The sequence below is a fragment of the Scyliorhinus torazame genome, chromosome 14 (assembly GCF_047496885.1).
Source record: "Scyliorhinus torazame isolate Kashiwa2021f chromosome 14, sScyTor2.1, whole genome shotgun sequence".
Classification (NCBI taxonomy): Eukaryota; Metazoa; Chordata; class Chondrichthyes; order Carcharhiniformes; family Scyliorhinidae; genus Scyliorhinus; species Scyliorhinus torazame.
In genome coordinates this window covers 14535996-14554416 of record NC_092720.1, presented here as the reverse complement: position 1 = coordinate 14554416, position 18421 = coordinate 14535996, and the positions used below count along the sequence as shown (strand labels likewise).

At 49.0% G+C, this 18421-nt stretch overlaps 1 protein-coding gene across 3 annotated transcripts in view; it reads right to left on the bottom strand.

Moving 5' to 3' along the window:
* Positions 1-891: 891 nt before the first annotated feature.
* LOC140389533 (fibroblast growth factor 12) overlaps positions 892-18421 on the bottom strand; it is a 401431-nt gene continuing 383901 nt past the window's right edge. For all 3 annotated transcript variants that reach the window (XM_072473728.1, XM_072473726.1, XM_072473727.1), the window contains one exon: positions 892-1277. In XM_072473728.1, coding sequence (XP_072329829.1) covers positions 1156-1277 — 122 coding nt within the window. In that variant the 3' untranslated portion in view covers positions 892-1155. The remainder of the gene's footprint in view (positions 1278-18421) is intronic.

Below are 18421 nucleotides of genomic sequence, written 5' to 3'. Positions count from 1 at the left end.
ATCCCCAGCAATTCAGCACAACTCAAAAGCTTTGGTAACTTCAGTAAGTGTGGCAGAACAGAATAGTCGCAAAACGCAAACCACCAAACCCGTGGGCTGCTGCCGGACAATCTGTTCAAGGGTGTACATCAAAAATATCCAACATCATCTCACTTTTCTCAGGGCAGTGTGGGCATCATTGGCAAGGCCAGAATTTGTCACCCCCTCCCTGACTGCCTTTTTGAAGGTGGTGGTGAGGTACCTTCATGAAGCCTGCAGAGGTTCAGTAGGTACACCCACAGTGCTGTTCGGGAGGTTTTTGAAATGTGGTTATCAAATGGTGCAGATTTAGACCACTCAACACATGTGGACCCAGCAGGCACACATCTGGTCTCTCTCGTCTACTCTCAAAGGATGGGCCGAGGCTACTTTAGGAGAAACGGCAGAGACTTGTGATTGGCTGAGAAATTCCATGATGGGGTTGGGCGTGGGGGTGGAGGGTAGAAAATCCAAATGAAATTACAGTCTACTTCCCAGAGGCCAACTGTCCACCAAGCCAAAGGACGTGGTGGCCTTCGCAACCAATAAGAGTTGGGACATCCTCTTTATTGTGAGACCTGGTGCCCTTTCCTTCCCTAGTACTGGAGCATCACTAAGATGGCATGGCCAGTTCTGGATCGTGACAAAGTTACTTGGCCCAGTTACGGTGCGGCTAACACCGTCAGAAGAAACACAAAGCCCTGCCTCTGAATGGACTGTGGTGGGCTGAGTCCTTAGGTGAAAAAATGGAATAAACGCGGCGGTTTAAACAAAATCCTCTCTTCAGTTTTAAGGTTTTCAACAGTTGAGAAGCAGGAAAGGTCTTTGGATTGTGAGGGATATTTGTTTTAAATCTCAAAACGTGTCGGGTAATTTAAGTTTCTTTTTTTTTTTCTTTATTTAATGTTTCGTAGATGAGTTTACCACAGAGTGGAGAGGAAACAGAATGAAAATCTAGTCCTGATTTAATGTTTCTTTTCGCTTTCAGGCAATGGCTTCATCAGTTCGTCTGAGGGGGTCGCGTGGTCAAAATAAATCCTTCTCTCCTGGACTTTTTCTCTCTCTCTAATTAAATTGGTTTAATTTTGTAACTTGTGCAGATGGGTCCAGTTCAGCTTGCTGGTGCCTTGGCTCCTGCTATGTCGCCTCCTCTTGGTTGACTACCTTGCCCCCGTTCATGGTTGGCGTTCCTGAACTTTTCCGTGAGCGTGTCGCTTTGTCCCCTATTTCATGCATCGATGGCTCTCTGTACATGCAAACTGGAAAAGAGAAAAGGGAAGACATAAACGTGAGGTCAATCTCAGATCCACTTCTTCCCTGACACAGACAGAACCTCGCAACCGGGGGAATTCCTGCCCAGTTGTGCATCTGCTCAGGTGAAAACTGTGACGTCACAGAGTCCCTGAGGGCACTTCCGCTCAGACTGGAATTAACGGCTAACTCTTGCAGAGCAAGCAGCAAACATTCTTATATTGGCGAGTGCAGGCAGTTCATAAGTTCATAAGATACACGAGCAGAATTAGGCCACCCGGCCCATCGAGTCTGCTCTGCCATTCTATCATGGCTGATATGTTCCTCATCTGCCATCTACAATGTTACAGGCCAAGAATTGGATTGCAAAATCAGCCAGAGCATCTCCTCCCTGGAACACATGACCCAAGAGCGGGAGTTGGCAAGTTACCCTCCAGAGCCTGAACACCCTCAATGCGATCTTGGCTGATCCCATCCTGGCCTCAACTCCACCGTCCTGCCCGTTCTCCATAACCCTTCAACCCATTCCCAATTAAAAACCTGTCTAACTCCTCCTTAAATTTACTCACTGTCCCAGCATCCACCGCACTCTGGGGGGTAGCGAATTCCACAGATTCACAACCCTTTGGGAGAAGTAGTTTCTCCTCAACTCTGTTTTAAATTTGCTGCCTCTTATTCTATGATTGTGACCTCTCGTTCTAGAATGCCGCACAGGAGGAAGCATCTGCTCCAAGTCTACTTTATCCACACCTTTCAGCATCTTGTATACCTCAATGAGACCTCCCCTCATTCTTCTAAACTCTAGAGAGTATCGGCCTAAACTGTTCAATCCCTCCTCATACGACACAGAGTCACAGGATAGTTACAGCGTAAGAGGAGGCCATGAACTATAAAACCTTACGTCACAGGAGCAGGAGTAGGCCACTTGGCCCATCGAGTCTGCTCCGCCATTCAGTGAGATCACGGCTGATCTGAAGAGAAAACCCTCAACTCCGCTTTCCCACCTTATCCCCGAACCCTTAATTCCCTCACTGATTAATAATCTGTCTCTCTCGGCCTTGAACATTCTCAATGACCCAGCCTCGGCGGTAAGGAATTCCACAGATTCGCCACCCTCTAAATTCCTCCTCATCCCTGTGTGGACTGAGTGACCCTTTACTCTGAGACTATACCCTCTGCTCCTTGACTCTCTAACAAGCAGTTCACCAAGTGCCATTCCCTTGCCTTCTTTCCGTAGCCCCGCACATTCATCCTTTACAGAAAATCAAATCTTCTCTTGAATGCCTCGATTGAACCTGCCTCCACCACATTCTCAGGCGGCTCATTCCAGAAACAGGCCTCTCACTGCCCTCATGTCGTCATTACTGCTCGTTTCAACCTGCTTATCGAGGACTTTCACTGTTAATTGCTCTGCCTACACATCGCCCAGAATCTTCCCATATTCTTTCAGTGTCGGTTCTGGTGTGAAAACTGGTGAGAATCCCACCGACGCTGATGGTGGGAAAACTCACCAAATATTCAGCCTCCTTCGCAAAAATCTTATTTCCTACGTGATTCACGCCGCGCTCATGGTGGCTTGCCTCTGATTCGCTCGCCCCCGTTAAACTTTATCTCCGAAATCAGTGGGGCGCTCCATGTAAACACCTCCCCAGAACTGGTCCCAAGTCCAGTCGGGACGAGGATGCCAGGGAAACATCCCCACGTTTCACAGAGGGAGCCCTCACCAAACAGCTGGAAGGTGTTGAGCAGAGGCCTGACATCCTGTACCCCGCGATTGGTCAGGCATGAGTGAGTGCCACCTCTCTCCATTAGGGAGGGGGCTACAGTGCAGAAAGGAGATACCTTAGGCACCTTCTTCGTGCAGCCTGAGTGAGTCTGCCGCCTCACGTCTCCCGCTGCTCCCCTTCGTACACCACTCACATCTCCACGGGAATCTCTAGGGGTGCACATCTCCAAAACTCTGTCCTGGTCTACCCACGTCAATGCTACCACCAACAAAGCACAACAGCGCCTATACTTCCTCAGGAAACTAAGGAAATTCGGCATGTCCATATTAACTCTTACCAACTTTTACAGATGCACCATAGAAAGCATCCTATCGGGCTGCATCACAGCCTGGTATGGCAACTGCTCAGCCCAGGACCACAAGAAACTTGAGAGAGTCGTGAACACCGCCCAGTCCATCACACGAACCTGCCTCCCATCCATTGACTCCATCTACACCTCCCGCTGCCTGGGGAAAGCGGGCAGCATAATCAAAGATCCCTCCCACCCGGCCTACTCACTCTTCCAACTTCTTCCATCGGGCAGGAGATACAGAAGTCTGGGAACACGCACGAACAGACTCAAAAACAGCTTCTTCCCTGCTGTTACCAGACTCCTAAATGACCCTCTTATGGACTGACCTCATTAACACTACACCCTGTATGCTTCATCCGATGCCGGTGCTTATGTTGTTACATTTGATACCTTGTGTTGCCCTATTATGTATTTTCTTTTATTCCCTTTGCCTTCCATGTACTTAATGATCTGTTCAGCTGCTCGCAGAAAAATACTTTTCACTGTACCTCGGTACACGGGACAATAAACAAATCCAATCCAATCTCCCAGCCACCTCAACGGTTCCCAACTCTCTCTCCCCCCCCTGCCCCGCCATTCACCTCACTCCCCATGGTCCCCCCCCAGGAGATAATCTGCTCCTCAGATCCCCGCTCATGTCCAGCCTTCTTCACCATCTGACCAGGCACAACTCCCACCTACACTCTCCCCACCTGTCTCATTGCAGGATAAACTCGAGCACAACCGGCCTGATTGGGCACAGCTTGCCGGAGTCATGCCCGAGTTTATTTGCCTCACGCCCTATGAGGAGAGAGCCCTTCAGCTGGCCAGTGAGGAACAGGACAACTCCTGTGCAGAGGGCAAGGTGGGGGGCACCAGACAAAAGTGAGAACCCTCAACACATCCAGCCATGGTGCACGCCTCATGCGAGTTAACTTTCTCCCATCAGTCTGCCCCTGTGATGCGCGGATGCCATCTCGTCAATCAGTCAACCATCCAAGACCATTGTCACGCCCAGACTAAAGCTCTCCGAGAGAGATCTCAGAAACAGCTGTCACCCTCCACCAGCACAGACACTCATACCTCGGTGGGATTAACTGGTTGGCAGGCATCTGAATCACTCACTGGTGAGAGCGCCTCACAGCTGAAGATCCACAGCAGGTGGGGGACGAATTCCGGAGACCAGGTCCCTGGCTGATGTTGTGCTCCTGGGTCTAGCCATCCCAGAGCTCCTGGACCTGCAAAGACAGAGTCGTGGGCATCAGGAAGGGATGACAGCATCCCTCCTCGGACTACAAGGCCGACGGATGGAGTTCCATCCCCTTCTGTCTGAGGAGATGGTGCTGCCAAAACTGCGAGGGTGGTGTCCACAGTGGAGGCCTTGGCGCCTGATCTGCACTCCGTGATGGGGGATGTCCGCTCCATGGCTCAGCTCACGGCCTCCATGGTGCAGGGCTTCAACTGCATGGTGCAGGCACTGGTGGGAATGCATGTGGCTGTGCCAGAGGACGACACGACTTCTGGACTTCACTCCAGCTGCCACCCTGTCCCACGGAGGTGCCCAGGGCCCCCGCGCACCCAAAGGGAAGAGGATCAGCAGGACGGTAGGTTGGGCTTCCAACCAGGTGCAGCCCACTGGCCCTCCCCTTCCCTGAGAGTGATATACCTCCAGCCCCGCACACCGAGGAGAGCAGCACTGCCACACCCGTGCAGCTTGAAAGAACGTCCAGACCCTCGGGGATGCCCACAAGGTCATCTCAGGCAACACGACGTGGAAGTCATCAGGATGACCCAACCTCATCCGTGGTTCCTAGAAGAGTAAGAAATGATAGGTACCTACGGGCATGGATGAACTTTGGCACCATTGTTATATCATTTTTGTAATAAACATCCCTTTGTTCACCCACAAATGGCGCCATGCTCCAGAAAACCCCCGTGCAAACTCAGTGCTTGATCCCTGGACAGTGAGAGAATGACAGTGCTGCGCCTCTCCCAACTCCACCGCTCTGGATGATGCAGTAAAGGCAGGACACTGCTGACTCGGTTCCGCGCCCCCCCCCCCCCCCCCCCCCCCCCCCCCCAACCCCCCACCACCGACATCAACGCTCAGACCTCTTGTCTGCCAGTCGTCTACAGTGATGACCATACCAGGGCCTAAAAACGTGCCGAGGGGCTGCCTACCTCGTACGTAGGGGGAGGAAAACACTGGAAGCCTGTCCTTGGATGAGGTGTCCAGCGTCTCTGAACCCCATGATCAGTCCACTCAGTGGCAGGTCGTGCTCAGCTCTGTGTCAGGCAGGAGTCAGACATTTGGCAGAGGGGAAGAGGAACATCTCTCTGCCCTCGCTGCAAGTCATCATCATTCTCCGGCAACATCTGGCCAATCGCTTCAGTGCCCTGCTCATGAATGTAGCCACCATGACAATGACCTCTCACAGGCATCACTGTAGTTCGAGCGGATATCCGACCCCGTGGTGGGAGAGGTCTTCACATCCTAGACCTGGTCATCACCCAACTGAACGTCAATGGGGGAGTCCCTAACCCTGCGACCCACGCAGGCTCTGGCCATCGTCCGAGGTCTTCCTCCTCCTCCACAGGCTGCCCCTTAGCACCCTCTTCGACAGCCTCCTCATCTGAGGAGATGTGGTACTTCTCCATCCCCTCCTTGTCCAGTTGCTCGCCCCGCTGCAGTGGCAGGTTGTGGCAGAGCGCAGTACACCATTGTGAGGCGGGACACCCTCTGGGGGCTGAATGGGAGGGCTCTCCTGACCGGGCCAGGCACCGGAACTGTATCTCGACCAGCGCACATGTAGACACATGAACCACATTGTACCAAGTCTCAGCGGGTGTTTGGGGCCTCCGCACTGGCATCATTGGAGCCATCCCTCCGTCATTGCTCACCCTCAAAAGTCTGCGAGTGCCGCCAGATGTAACTATCATGGATGTTTCCTGGGACAGGAGCACACACCTGGATGACTTGTACCATGTGGTCACAGAAGATCTGGGCATTGAGGGAGTGGTTTTGCTTGCGGCTCACGCATGGCGCCCCACGCCACCATGGGAAACGCAGAGCCATGTGGGTGCAGCCAATGATAACACACACACCAAGGGTATGCCAGTTATGCGGGTGAAGTCCATGGCCTTGGCATCCTGGGTTGCCTGGTCCTAGACCAAGCTGATGTACATGAGGACCCTCCCACATACATGTATCTGTGATCTCCATTATGTAGTTGTGCATGGCTGACCAGGAGATGCCTAACAGGTTACATGTGCGTTCCAGAAACAAGCCACTGGCATGGAAGTTCAGAGTGGCAGAGACTTTAGGCCCACAGGAAAAGGGTGCCTTTCCAGTCCACGTGGTGCCAACTCTTGCATCACCTGGTACAGGTAGTCCACCATCCCCCAGGTCAGACACAGTCTTCTCCGACACTGGACCTCTGACATCTGGAGGTAGGAAGTTCTATGTCGGAACACCCATGGCCACCATTGTGGCTCCACACCCGGGAGATCAACAGGACCTGCGTCCCCCTGCTCTGCAGGGCGCTGTTCCTGGCCACATGTAGTGGCAGGTCGATGTTGCTGCTGCTGGTCGATCACAACCAATTGCGAACTCGACTGGCTCCATCATTCTCCGGAATCATAAACTGAAAGAAAGGGAACATGAAAGTGACCGATGAGGATCCCTGGCAATGCCCTGACCTCAGCCCTCAACAGGACCTGGGACATCCACCCATGCACATCCCCCCTCTGTGAGCGCCTTTCCACTCAGCCTCATTCCTCCTCCTGTCGCACATTAACCACAGCTGTTTCTTCTCAACATCACCTGAAGGACTTCGACCCTCAAGAGCCTCAATGTTCCACTTGCCCCCACCAAGGGCGAAGAGTGAGGGCAGTTCAATGGCCACGCGCTCTAACCTCACCAGGGAACAAGACGCTGTCCCCGTCAACTCTTGAATTGGGGCCACATCTGTGTCACCACTCTGTTATGCAGACATGAGTGTGAGCCTTGGGAGTTCAATGCTTCCAACTATTTTGATCAACACAAATAACCAGGTAATCTGAATCAAATAAACTTAGGGACAAATTAAGAGACAGTCCCTTAAAGGGAAACTGCCTTAAACAAAACGCGAATCACAAATGGGTTAAAAATTGGGTGCCAATCAGTAGCACTTACGCATTGCAATGTTGACTTAATTGGCACAATTGACTCATCAAGGAAGAGTCAGGGAACTGAACAGGCAATGGATGTCCCCCTGTGGCAGACAAGGCACACCAGATTTGTGTGAAGACTGCAATTAGTATGTCCCCTTTATCCTTGGAGCAGACCACCTCTCCCGGACGCCAGCGTGCTGTCCCAGGTGCAGATTTTTTTTTTTTTTTTTTAAATCGAGGGAGTCTTCCCGCCAGGAGTGGCGGCAGAGAGCAGGTCCTGTGCCAGGTACACTGATGTCACGTGCTCCAGCCTCGAAATTACTGAGGCGAGCCTCCTCCATTTTGTAGCTGTCAGCAAGCAAGCACAGGACTGTGCGAAGAACTGAAGGTGGATCTTTTTGGACTAAGGAGCAGGCCAGGATCTCATAACTAAATCTGCTGGAGAGAGCTGCACAGGAGAGTCCACCGTAGGACAAAGCAGTGCTGGTGTGAGCTCCAGGACCTCTGATGAACACCCTCTGCCGGAGTGTAACATTGAATGACAAAGCAAGCTGAGACTGTGAGGACCAAGCCGGCTCACCTGTCGCATTAAAGCGAAGCCAACATGGTGGGTCACGAAGGTTGGCCGGTTGGTAAAAATGGTCTCCAGAAAAGAAGTTTGAAAAAGACTGCCTGAGAGGGCACCGTCATCCCCCCATCTCTCATGGGCTGTGATTAAACAAGCATTCCAGCTGGAACAGCCAGTCTCCCAAACACTAATCCCTGACAACCTGGCCTCCATAACCAGTGGCCTTGAACTTCCAGACAGCTCTGCCCTCTGGCTGGAAACTGCTTCCAGTTCCCCCTCTGCGACTGGCACCTGGATGGCGATGGCAACCTGAGCCCTCACCTCCGACACCCCCTGTGGCGGTCAAGGGGCGGGCTCTCATTGGGCCGTTGTAAAGTGAGTGGGGATGTCCCGAAGGGAGGCCTCGCTAATGATATCGAAATGTGGCTCCCGGCCTTCCCCAGTGGATTTCTCGTTGCGCTGTCTGCCAGGGGCCTGGAAAATCGTGACCTCGACGGAAAGAATCCGATTCTCGCCGAGTTTTATGCCCGGGTCACTGTTCTGAATGACGGCTAATGCGGCCTCAAAATTGCCCCCCTCATTCAAGCTCACTCTTTAATGATTCCCAACGCCATCGAGACCACAATGTCGTGCGCTCCCCAGGAACATGCCTCGAGTCGCAGTGCCAACTTCAGTGCTCTTCCTGGTGAACTATTCCAGTTATTCCTTCCCTAACCTTCTCTGCCTCCCTCTTCTTCTTTAAGTTGCTCCTCAAAACATGCCTCTTCGATTAAGCTTTTTCCCATCTGTCCTCACATCACTGTGTGTGGCTGAGCGACACATTTTGTTTGACAATCGCTCAAGTGTAGTGTTTAGCGATGTTCCACCAAGAGGGCGGTACGGTGGCGCAGTGGTTAGCACTGCGGCCTCATGGTGCCGAGGTCCCAGGTTCGATCCCGGCCCCGGGTCATTGTCCGTGTGGAGTTTGCACATTCTCCCCGTGTCTGCGTGGGTCTCACCCCCACAACCCAAAGCTGTGCAGGGTAGGTGGATTGGCCGCGCTAAATTGACCCTTAATTGGAATTTTTATTTTAATTGTCTCGGGTGGTGCATTTAACGGAATTGACTGCAATTGAACTGAATATTAAACAATGCTTACAACAGGCGCCAATCTGATGTGCCGTGAAGCAAGAAGAATTTCCAGACCAAAACTACAAATTGTTGTTGGATTTTCACCGCGCCAATCACATCACAACATCCTGACATTCAAGGGCACCCATTGATGATACGAATGGGCAAGTTCAGGAACACATCATTCAGGTTTAATTCGCAAATAAATCAGGGTGGCTAATCTTCCGTCTCTCGTCTTCCGTGTCCGACCCCAATAACACACCAGGGAAAAACTTGCCGTTTCCCCACCGGATAATTAAGATGATATATTCTGATGTTGCCACGGGCCCGGTGGTTGCCGGGGAAGCAGGTTAACAGGAGCTGGTTTGGCTGTTTAGGTCTATGAAAAACGTATGCAGCTGCCTGTGGAGCTGATAGGACATTTGCTGCCAACATGTTAACTTCTTGTCACTTAGACTTTTCCAGCTGTGTCTCAAGTGAGAGGATTATGCGGGAAAAAGCCTTTTCCTGGCATAACTTTCTCTTTTCAATTGGTGCTACTCGCGCTCTGAATATCCTATCCCACACAATCGTTCTGCTCCCGACTGATTCATTCTCTCACCTCCCACTTCCTTTCCTCCTACAAGTTTTTATAACACAAAGCTTGGTGTCAATCACTTAGCGTGTGTATATTTCTTCTCTGAGTTTTGTGTTGAAAGCCTTGTTAGTTTTTGTCCGTATATGCTCCTCAGAGGCGCCATGCTACATTTCACTGAGATATAAGGGCTGTCTAAATAAAAGGTATATCTTGCATTTATATAGCGCCTTTAAATACCCCAGGGCATCACCAAGCACTTTTCAGCAACGTTTGGAATACAGCCACTGCTGTTGAAAAGGTGGCAGCCAATTCTGCACACAGCAAACTGCCCCAAACAACAATGTGAAGATGGCCAGAGATAATCTGTTTTCAGGAGAGTTGGTAGAGGGGAAAAGATTAGCCCCAGGACACTGGGGAACACACACTTGCTCGTCTTTGAAACAGTACCATGGGATCTTCTCTGGCGACCTGAGAGAGCAGAACAGGACATGTTTTTTATGCCTTACCTACGACAGTGCAACCTTCCCTCAGAGGTGGGTTTGGGACTGTCGGGCTCGACTAGTTCCTCAAGTGAGATGTGAACCCATGACCTCTGCCTCACTATCCACTGACCTCCTGCTGACACCTGCAAGCTACTGGCATTGAAAAGAGACCAAGGTTGTGATTGGATTGGAAAATACAGAAATTTGAAAAAGCCCTGTCACCATGCGGGACAGACCCAATATATTAGTATTCACTGACTCTGCAATTCCCACATATTAATATTTGATGATTGTGCAAGTGTTAAATATTAATATTTGATGGCTGAATATTAATATTTCACACTCACACAAAAACATTAAAAAAACAAGTTCAATGTTGTCATGATGTCAGCAATTATTGAAACTTTCCCAAAAGTTTTTATCACATTTATTTTTGATGGAAGTCAGGTAGGATGTTAGTGCCCGAGGAAAGAAAGACCTCTCTGTTTTGGCAACAAGGGCAGATTTTAAACACTGCCAGGGCAGGAACATGTTAGGTATAGAGTATAACTCCCACTACACTGTCCCCATCAAACACTCCCAGGACAGGTACAGCACGGGGTGAGATACAGAGTAAAACTCCCACTATACTGTCCCCATCAAACACTCCCAGGACAGATACAGCACGGGGTTAGATACAGAGTAAAGCTCCCTCAACACTGTCCCCATCAAACACCCCCAGGACAGGTACAGCACGGGGTTAGATACAGAGTAAAGCTCCATCTACACTGTCCCCATCAAACAGTCGCAGGACAGGTACAGCAAGGCGTCAGATACAGAGTAAAAGCTCCTACTACACCATCCCCATCAAACACTCCCAGGACAGGTACAGGACGGGGTTAGATACAGAGTAAAGCTCCCTCTACACTGTCCCCATCAAACACTGCCAGGGCAGGTACAGCACGGGGTTAGACACAGAGTAAAGCTCTCTACACTGTCCCCATCAAACACTTCCAGGACAGGTACAGCACGGGGTTAGATACAATGTAAATCTCCCTGTACACTGTCCTCATCAAACACTCCAAGGACAGGTACAGCACGGGGTTAGATACAATGTAAATCTCCCTGTACACTGTCCTCATCAAACACTCCCAGGACAGGTACAGCACGGGGTTAGATACAGAGTAAAGCTCCCCTGCATTGTCCCCATCAAACACTCCCAGGACAGGTACAGCACGGGGTTAGATACAGAGTAAAGCTCCCTCTACACTGTCCCCATCAAACGCTCCCAGGACAGGTACAACACGGGGTAAGATACAGAGTAAAGCTCCCTCTGCATTGTCCCCATCAAACACTTCCAGGACAGGTACAGGACGGGGTTAGATACAGAGTAAAACTCCCTCTGCATTGTCCCCATCAAACACTCCCAGGACAGGTACAGCATGGGGTTAGATACAGAGTAAAACTCCCTCTACACTGTCCCCATCAAACACTTCCAGGACAGGTACAGGACGGGGTTAGATACAGAGTAAAACTCCCTCTGCATTGTCCCCATCAAACACTCCCAGGACAGGTACAGCATGGGGTTAGATACAGAGTAAAACTCCCTCTGCATTGTCCCCATCAAACACTCCCAGGACAGGTACAGCATGGGGTTAGATACAGAGTAAAACTCCCTCTACACTGTCCCCATCAAACACTTTCAGGACAGGTACAGGACGGGGTTAGATACAGAGTAAAACTCCCTCTGCATTCTCCCCATCAAACACTCCCAGGACAGGTACAGCATGGGGTTAGATACAGAGTAAAGCTCCCTCTGCATTGTCCCCATCAAACACTCCCAGGACAGGTACAGCACGGGGTTAGATACAGAGTAAAGCTCCCTCTGCATTGTCCCCATCAAACACTCCCAGGACAGGTACAGCACGGGGTTAGATACAGAGTAAAGCTCCCTCTGCACTGTCCCATCAAACACTCCCAGGACAGGTACAGCACGGGGTTAGATACAGAGTAAAGCTCCCTCTGCACTGTCCCCATCAAACACTCCCAGGACAGGTACAGCACGGGGATAGATACAGAGTAAAGCTCCCTCTGCACTGTCCCATCAAACACTCCCAGGACAGGTACAGCACGGGGTTAGATACAGAGTAAAGCTCCCTCTGCACTGTCCCCATCAAATACTCCCAGGACAGGTACAGCACGGGGTTAGATACAGAGTAAAGCTCCCTCTACACTGTCCCCATCAAACACTCCCAGGACAGGGACAGCACAGGGTTAAATACAGAGTAAAGCTCCCTCTACACTGTCCCCATCAAACACTCCCAGGACAGGTACAGCACGGGGTTAGATACAGAGTAAAGCTCCCTCTGCACTGTCCCCATCAAACACTCCCAGGACATGTACAGCACGGGGTTAGATACAGAATAAAGCTCCCTCTACACTGCCTCTTTAGTTTCCAACAGACCTTTTCTAAGAAAAGGCTCCTCACTGCACCAACACTTCATTATCTGATGACGCACAAGAAGGTTAAGTAAGTATTAAGAGAAGTCATTCAGAGAATGAAATATCTATTACAATAAAATTTCCTTCATCCAGGCGGCACAGTGGTTAGCACTGCTGCCTTATGGATCCGTGGGCCCGCGTTCAAATCTGGCCCCAGGTCATTGTCTATGTGGAGTTTGTGCATTCTCCTGTGTGGGTCTCTCCCCCACAACCCAAAGATGTGCAGGGTAGGTGGATTGGCCACGCTAAATTGCCCCTTAATTGGAAAACAAAAATCCTGTTTCCAGCTGAGTTTACGTGCGCACTGGTCTTGAGGAATATTTGAAAAAAATATTGATTTTTGACCCTCCCCTCAATATTTCCCAACTCTTCCAGCTCACAGCTGTTTGTTTTAGCTATTGATGTAAATATGAAAGCACAACTAGTCCGCGGTAAAACAAATTCCTACTTAAACCAGTGCGGGAAGGGCTGGAGCATCAGGATATGATGTCACAGCAAAAGATGAGGGGCTGTTTAGCACAGGGCTAAATCGCTGGCTTTGAAAGCAGACCAAGGCAAGCCAGCAGCATGGTTCAATTCCCATACCAGCCTCCCCGAACAGGCGCCGGAATGTGGCGACTAGGGGCTTTTCACAGTAACTTCATTTGAAGCCTACTTGTGACAATAAGCGATTTTCATTTTTCATTTCATGTAACTGACTTGTGGTGAGTATTTTATCTTTCGAACCATGTGTAATTTATTAGTAATTGTGTGGTTTTATTAGCAGTTGTAAGATTTACTCGCAGTTCTGAAGCTCATTTGGAGGAGCAGGATTAAGAAAAAAGTAATAAATTAATGAACATAATAAAGCTGTCAGGACAGGTGCCATGCTGCAACTGCAGAATGACGGACCTCTTGGACACCAAGGTGACCCAAAGCAAATACGTCCACAGCTTGAGGAGCTTCTGCCCAGAGTCATTGACCTGAAGGCTCTGCTGCAGGCACTATGATGCATCAGGGAGGGGAAAGCTGGACACTTTATTCCAAGGGGCGGTCACACCCTTGCCTGGGCAGAACTTCAGATTTGTCAATGGTCAGGGACAGGAGGAGGTGACTGCTGGTATGGTGGAACCTGTATGCAGTCCTGGAGGTGCCTCAGCCCCTGGCTTTGTCCAACAGGAACGAACAAGGTGCTTGCTGGATGTGTGGGCGAGCTGAAGGACTGCTGGGTGGGTGACCATGGTGAAGGATGGCATTCAACTGTGGGGTGGGGGGGGGGGGGGGGGTTGACAGAGCGGAATGCGGTAATGACAAGAGACAGTTGGTGAACTTGCAGTGGGAGGGGGAGGAGTTGTGATGATCAAGGTTGGGAATTAAATATTCCAGGGTACATAATATTTAAGATAGACATGCAGAATGGCAAATCATTAGGGGGGGGGCAGGTTTGGGTGCCTTGACAATAAAGGATGACGTAAACACCGAAGTGAGAAAGGATCTGAGCTTAGAAGAGCATGAAGTATAATCAGTACTCGGGGAAATTAGGAATAGCATGAGTCAGGAAACACTGGTGGAAATATTTCATAAGTCCCCTAATAATAGTTGTGCTATGGGGCAGAGCATTAAACAAAGCACTGTAACAAAGGAAATGTAATATTTATGGGGGCCTTTAATCTTCCTATAGGCTGGGTCACCCAAATTGGCTGGTTTAGCATAATGGGCTAAAACAGCTAGAACAAGACCAGCCGCATGGGTTCAATTCCCATTCCAGCCTCCCCGAACAGGTGCCGGAATGTGGCGACTAGGGGCTTTTTACAGTAACTTCACTGAAGCCTACTTGTGGCAATCAGCTATTATTATTACAGAAGGTGGGTTTATAGAATGCTTCTATGACAGTTTTGGGGAGAAATATATTGTGGATCCACCAGGAATAAAACTATCTGTGATCTAGCATTGTGTAATGACGCAGGATTAATTAATCATGTTATAGTACACGGTCCACTGAGAAATAGTGATCATAATACCATGTTACGTTTGAAAGTTACATAGTCCAATCACAAACAAGGTTTTAAAACGCAAACAAAGCTAGTTTCAGTACACAAAAAGGGATGGAAGTAAATGGGCAATGGGGAACATTTAAAGAAACAATTCAAAATGTTCAACAAAAATATATTCCATTGAAAAACAAGCGAATATTTTGGCTGCTACTTGGCGGTCACGTTAGCCGCAGGTGCAAACCATGGAATGGCTGCTAAAGCTCGTGAGAAGCCCAAAACGGGATTTGCGGCAGTAAGATTTTGGGTTGTAATCTTCCCTACCACCCCCCTCCGAATGACATGATCAGGTTCATGTCCAGGAATGGCGTGAGCTTGATTAGCATATCGTATAATACATTTGCATGTAATTATAGGGCTTAACACCGCCACCCGTGCGCTCAACGCATCGTCCCCTCCTAAAATGTGACATCATGCCAGTGTGAATCACTATTGGTTATCAGTTGTGATGACCATGCCATAGGCACACAGGTAAGTAAAGCCCCCAACAGGTGAGGGACAGGTGATCCACACGCTGGTTGTCAGTCTGACAGATTTTGGGGAGAATCCGCCCTTTGTGACTCTCTTAACAATAAAAAACACATTTTTCATACCAGAAATAAGACGGTAACCTGGGGGCTAAAAAGAGAGAGGAAATTAAAGAAATTAATATTGGCAGAGAAGAAGGGCGGCACGGTAGCATAGTGGTTAGCACTGTGGCTTCACAGCACCAGGGTCCCAGGTTCGATTCCCTGCTGGGTCACTGTCTGTGCGGAGTCTGCACGTTCTCCCCGTGTGTGCGTGGGTTTCCTCCGGGGGCTCCGGTTTCCTCCCACAGTCCGAAGACGAGCAGGTTAGGTGGATTGGTCATGCTAAATTGCGCTTAAGGGTCCAAAAAATGGATCGGAGGGGTTATTGCGTTAAGGGGATAGGGTTGAAGTGAGGGCTTAAGTGGGTCAGTGCAGGCTCGATGGGCCAAATGGCCTCCTTCTGCACTGTATGTTCTAAAAAATAAGTATTGGAGAAACTTAAGGGACTAAAATCCCTGGGGCCTAATGTCCTATACTCTGGGGTTCGAGAAACCAAGAGCTGCAAATTCAGTGAATGTGCTGACGAAGATTTTCCATAATCGCTTAGATTTAGGAACAGTCCCATTAGATTGGAAGTTGGAAAATGTTACAATGCTTTTTGACAAAGGAGGGAAAGATCGTAAACCCCAAACTACAGGCCAGTTAGTCTAACATCAGTTGTTGGGGAAATGTTGTACTCTGTTATTAAGATAACCCTAACAATGCACTCAGTAAAGTTTGTATGAGAGAACAAGTCAACATGGTTTTACTATTCGGCAAATATATCAGAGATTTTTGAGGATGTAACTAGGAGGGTGGGTAAAGTAGAACCTGTAGATGTACCTGGATTACCAAAAGGCAGTCAATATGAATGAAATTAAAATCGCTTATTGTCACGAGTAGGCTTCAATGAAGTAACTGTGAAAAGCCCCTAGTCGCCACATTCCGGCGCCTGTTCGGGAAGGATGGTACAGGAATCGAACCCGCGCTGATGGCCTTGTTCCTCTTTACAAGGCAGCTGTTTAGCCCACTGTGCTAATCCAGCCACTCTGTTAAGGAGCCACACAAAAGGTTAACAGGCAAGGTAAGGGCTCATGGAATGGAGGGTAATATGTTAATAGGGCTGGAGGATTGGTTAATGGATAGAAAGCAGATGGGTTTAAATGGGGCCGTTGCAGGTTGGCAAGCAGTGAAATCTGGAGTGCCGCATGGATCGGTGCTGGGGCCCAACTATTTACAATCTTTATCAATATCTTAGATGAAGAGACAGAGCGTATTGTATCTAAGTTTACTTATGATACCAAGCAAGGTGGAAAGGTAAGCTGTGGGGAGGACACAAAGCAGACTACAAAGACATTTAGACAGGTTAGGTGAGTGGGGAACAAAATGATAGATGGAGTATAAATACAGGGAAGTGTGATATTTTTCACTTTGCTTGTGAGAATAGAAAAGCAGAGTATTTTTAAAAAGGTATGAAACTTTTAAGTGTTGGTGGTCAAAGAGACTTGGGTCTACTCACACCAGGAACACAACAAGTTAGCATGCAGGTGCAGCAAGCAATTAGCAAGGTAAGTGGCACATTGGCCTTTATTACAAGGGGATTGGAGTACAGGAATAAACAGGTGGGGGTTGTCCAATGATGTGAGACTGAGCAAATTGGGTTTATATTCTCTGGAATTTAGAAGAATGAGGGGCTATCTCAACATTGTGAAGGGGTTTGATGATGATGAGAGATTGTTTCTACTGGCTGGGGAGTCTAAAACAGGGGGAACATAGAACTGTGCAGCGCAGTACTGGCCCTTCGGCCCACAATGTGGTGCTGACCATTTATCCTAATCTAAGATCAACCTAACCTACACCCCTTCAATTTACTGCTGTCCATGTGCCTGTCTAAGTGTCGCTTAAATGTCCCTAATGACTCTGACTCCACCACCTCCGCTGGCAGTGCATTCCACACACACACCACTCTCTGTAAAGAACTGACCCCTGACATCGCCCCTATACCTTGCTCCAATCACCATAAAATTATGCCTCCTTGGTGACATAACAATCTCAGGATAAGTGGCCAATCATTTAAAACTGCGATTAGGAGAAATTACTTCACTCAAAGCGTTGTGGATCTTTAGAATTCCTGCTCCCAGAGGGTTGTGGATGCTCCATTGTTGAATCTCTTTAAGGCTGTGGGATAGACAGAGTTTGGGTGTCCGAGGGAATCAAGGGAAACGGGAAGTGGGCGGGAGAGTGGAGTTCAAACCCGAAATCAGCCACGTTTACTACATTCCAACGGTGACCGCACTTCAAAAAGTGTTTCATTGGCTTTGGAAGCTGGAAAGCGCTTTGGAATGTTCCAAGATTGTGAGAGGCACTAGGAAAATGCAAGTTCTTCTTGATCTTTTTCCCTCATTGTTTCTGGGATGGACCATTCATTCTGCCACATGGGAGCTACCTCGGGGCGTGGCACAAGTTTTCCTCGGTTGGGCACCATACCCCAAAGGGTCAGGAGAAAGTTTTCAACAACTCCCGCACGTTCCAAAATAGGGCAGGGTTAAACCCAAGAAGGAATGATTGCAGCATTCTCTCAGAGTAACCTGAAATGGCATTGCTACAACAGGCGGAGGGAGGGAGAGACCGATTGAGAGAGACAGAGACAGAGAGAGAAGGAAGGAAATAACAGTCAGATAGATAGAGAGAGAGAGATAGACAGAGAGGAAGGAAAATGGCAGTCCAGTAATTACAATTTTGACATATTATGGTTATTCTGGTGAATTATTGAATCGGAGCAAATAAAATCTCAAAGAAACACACCCATTTACTACAGTTGAGCACTGATCATCTAGGGTTGTCATAAAGTTCAAAAAGCAGTTAATAAATAGTCTCACAATTTTTTTTTAATATAAAGAATAGCAGTGGACCACACAGGCTGGATCGCGGGAGTACACTGCTTACGATACAACTTTACAGCACGGTAAGGAACACGTGTACAAAACACAGCATGAGCAACAAAGAGTCACAGAGCACAGGGTTCAAGCACATTGACAAAGCCATCTTGCAGAGTATAAACCGAGAGGATACAATGAACCATAATCAGCAATTTCAATGCGTTACGTTAATTACACATGAATGGGAATTACAGCAGTAGCGAGAGA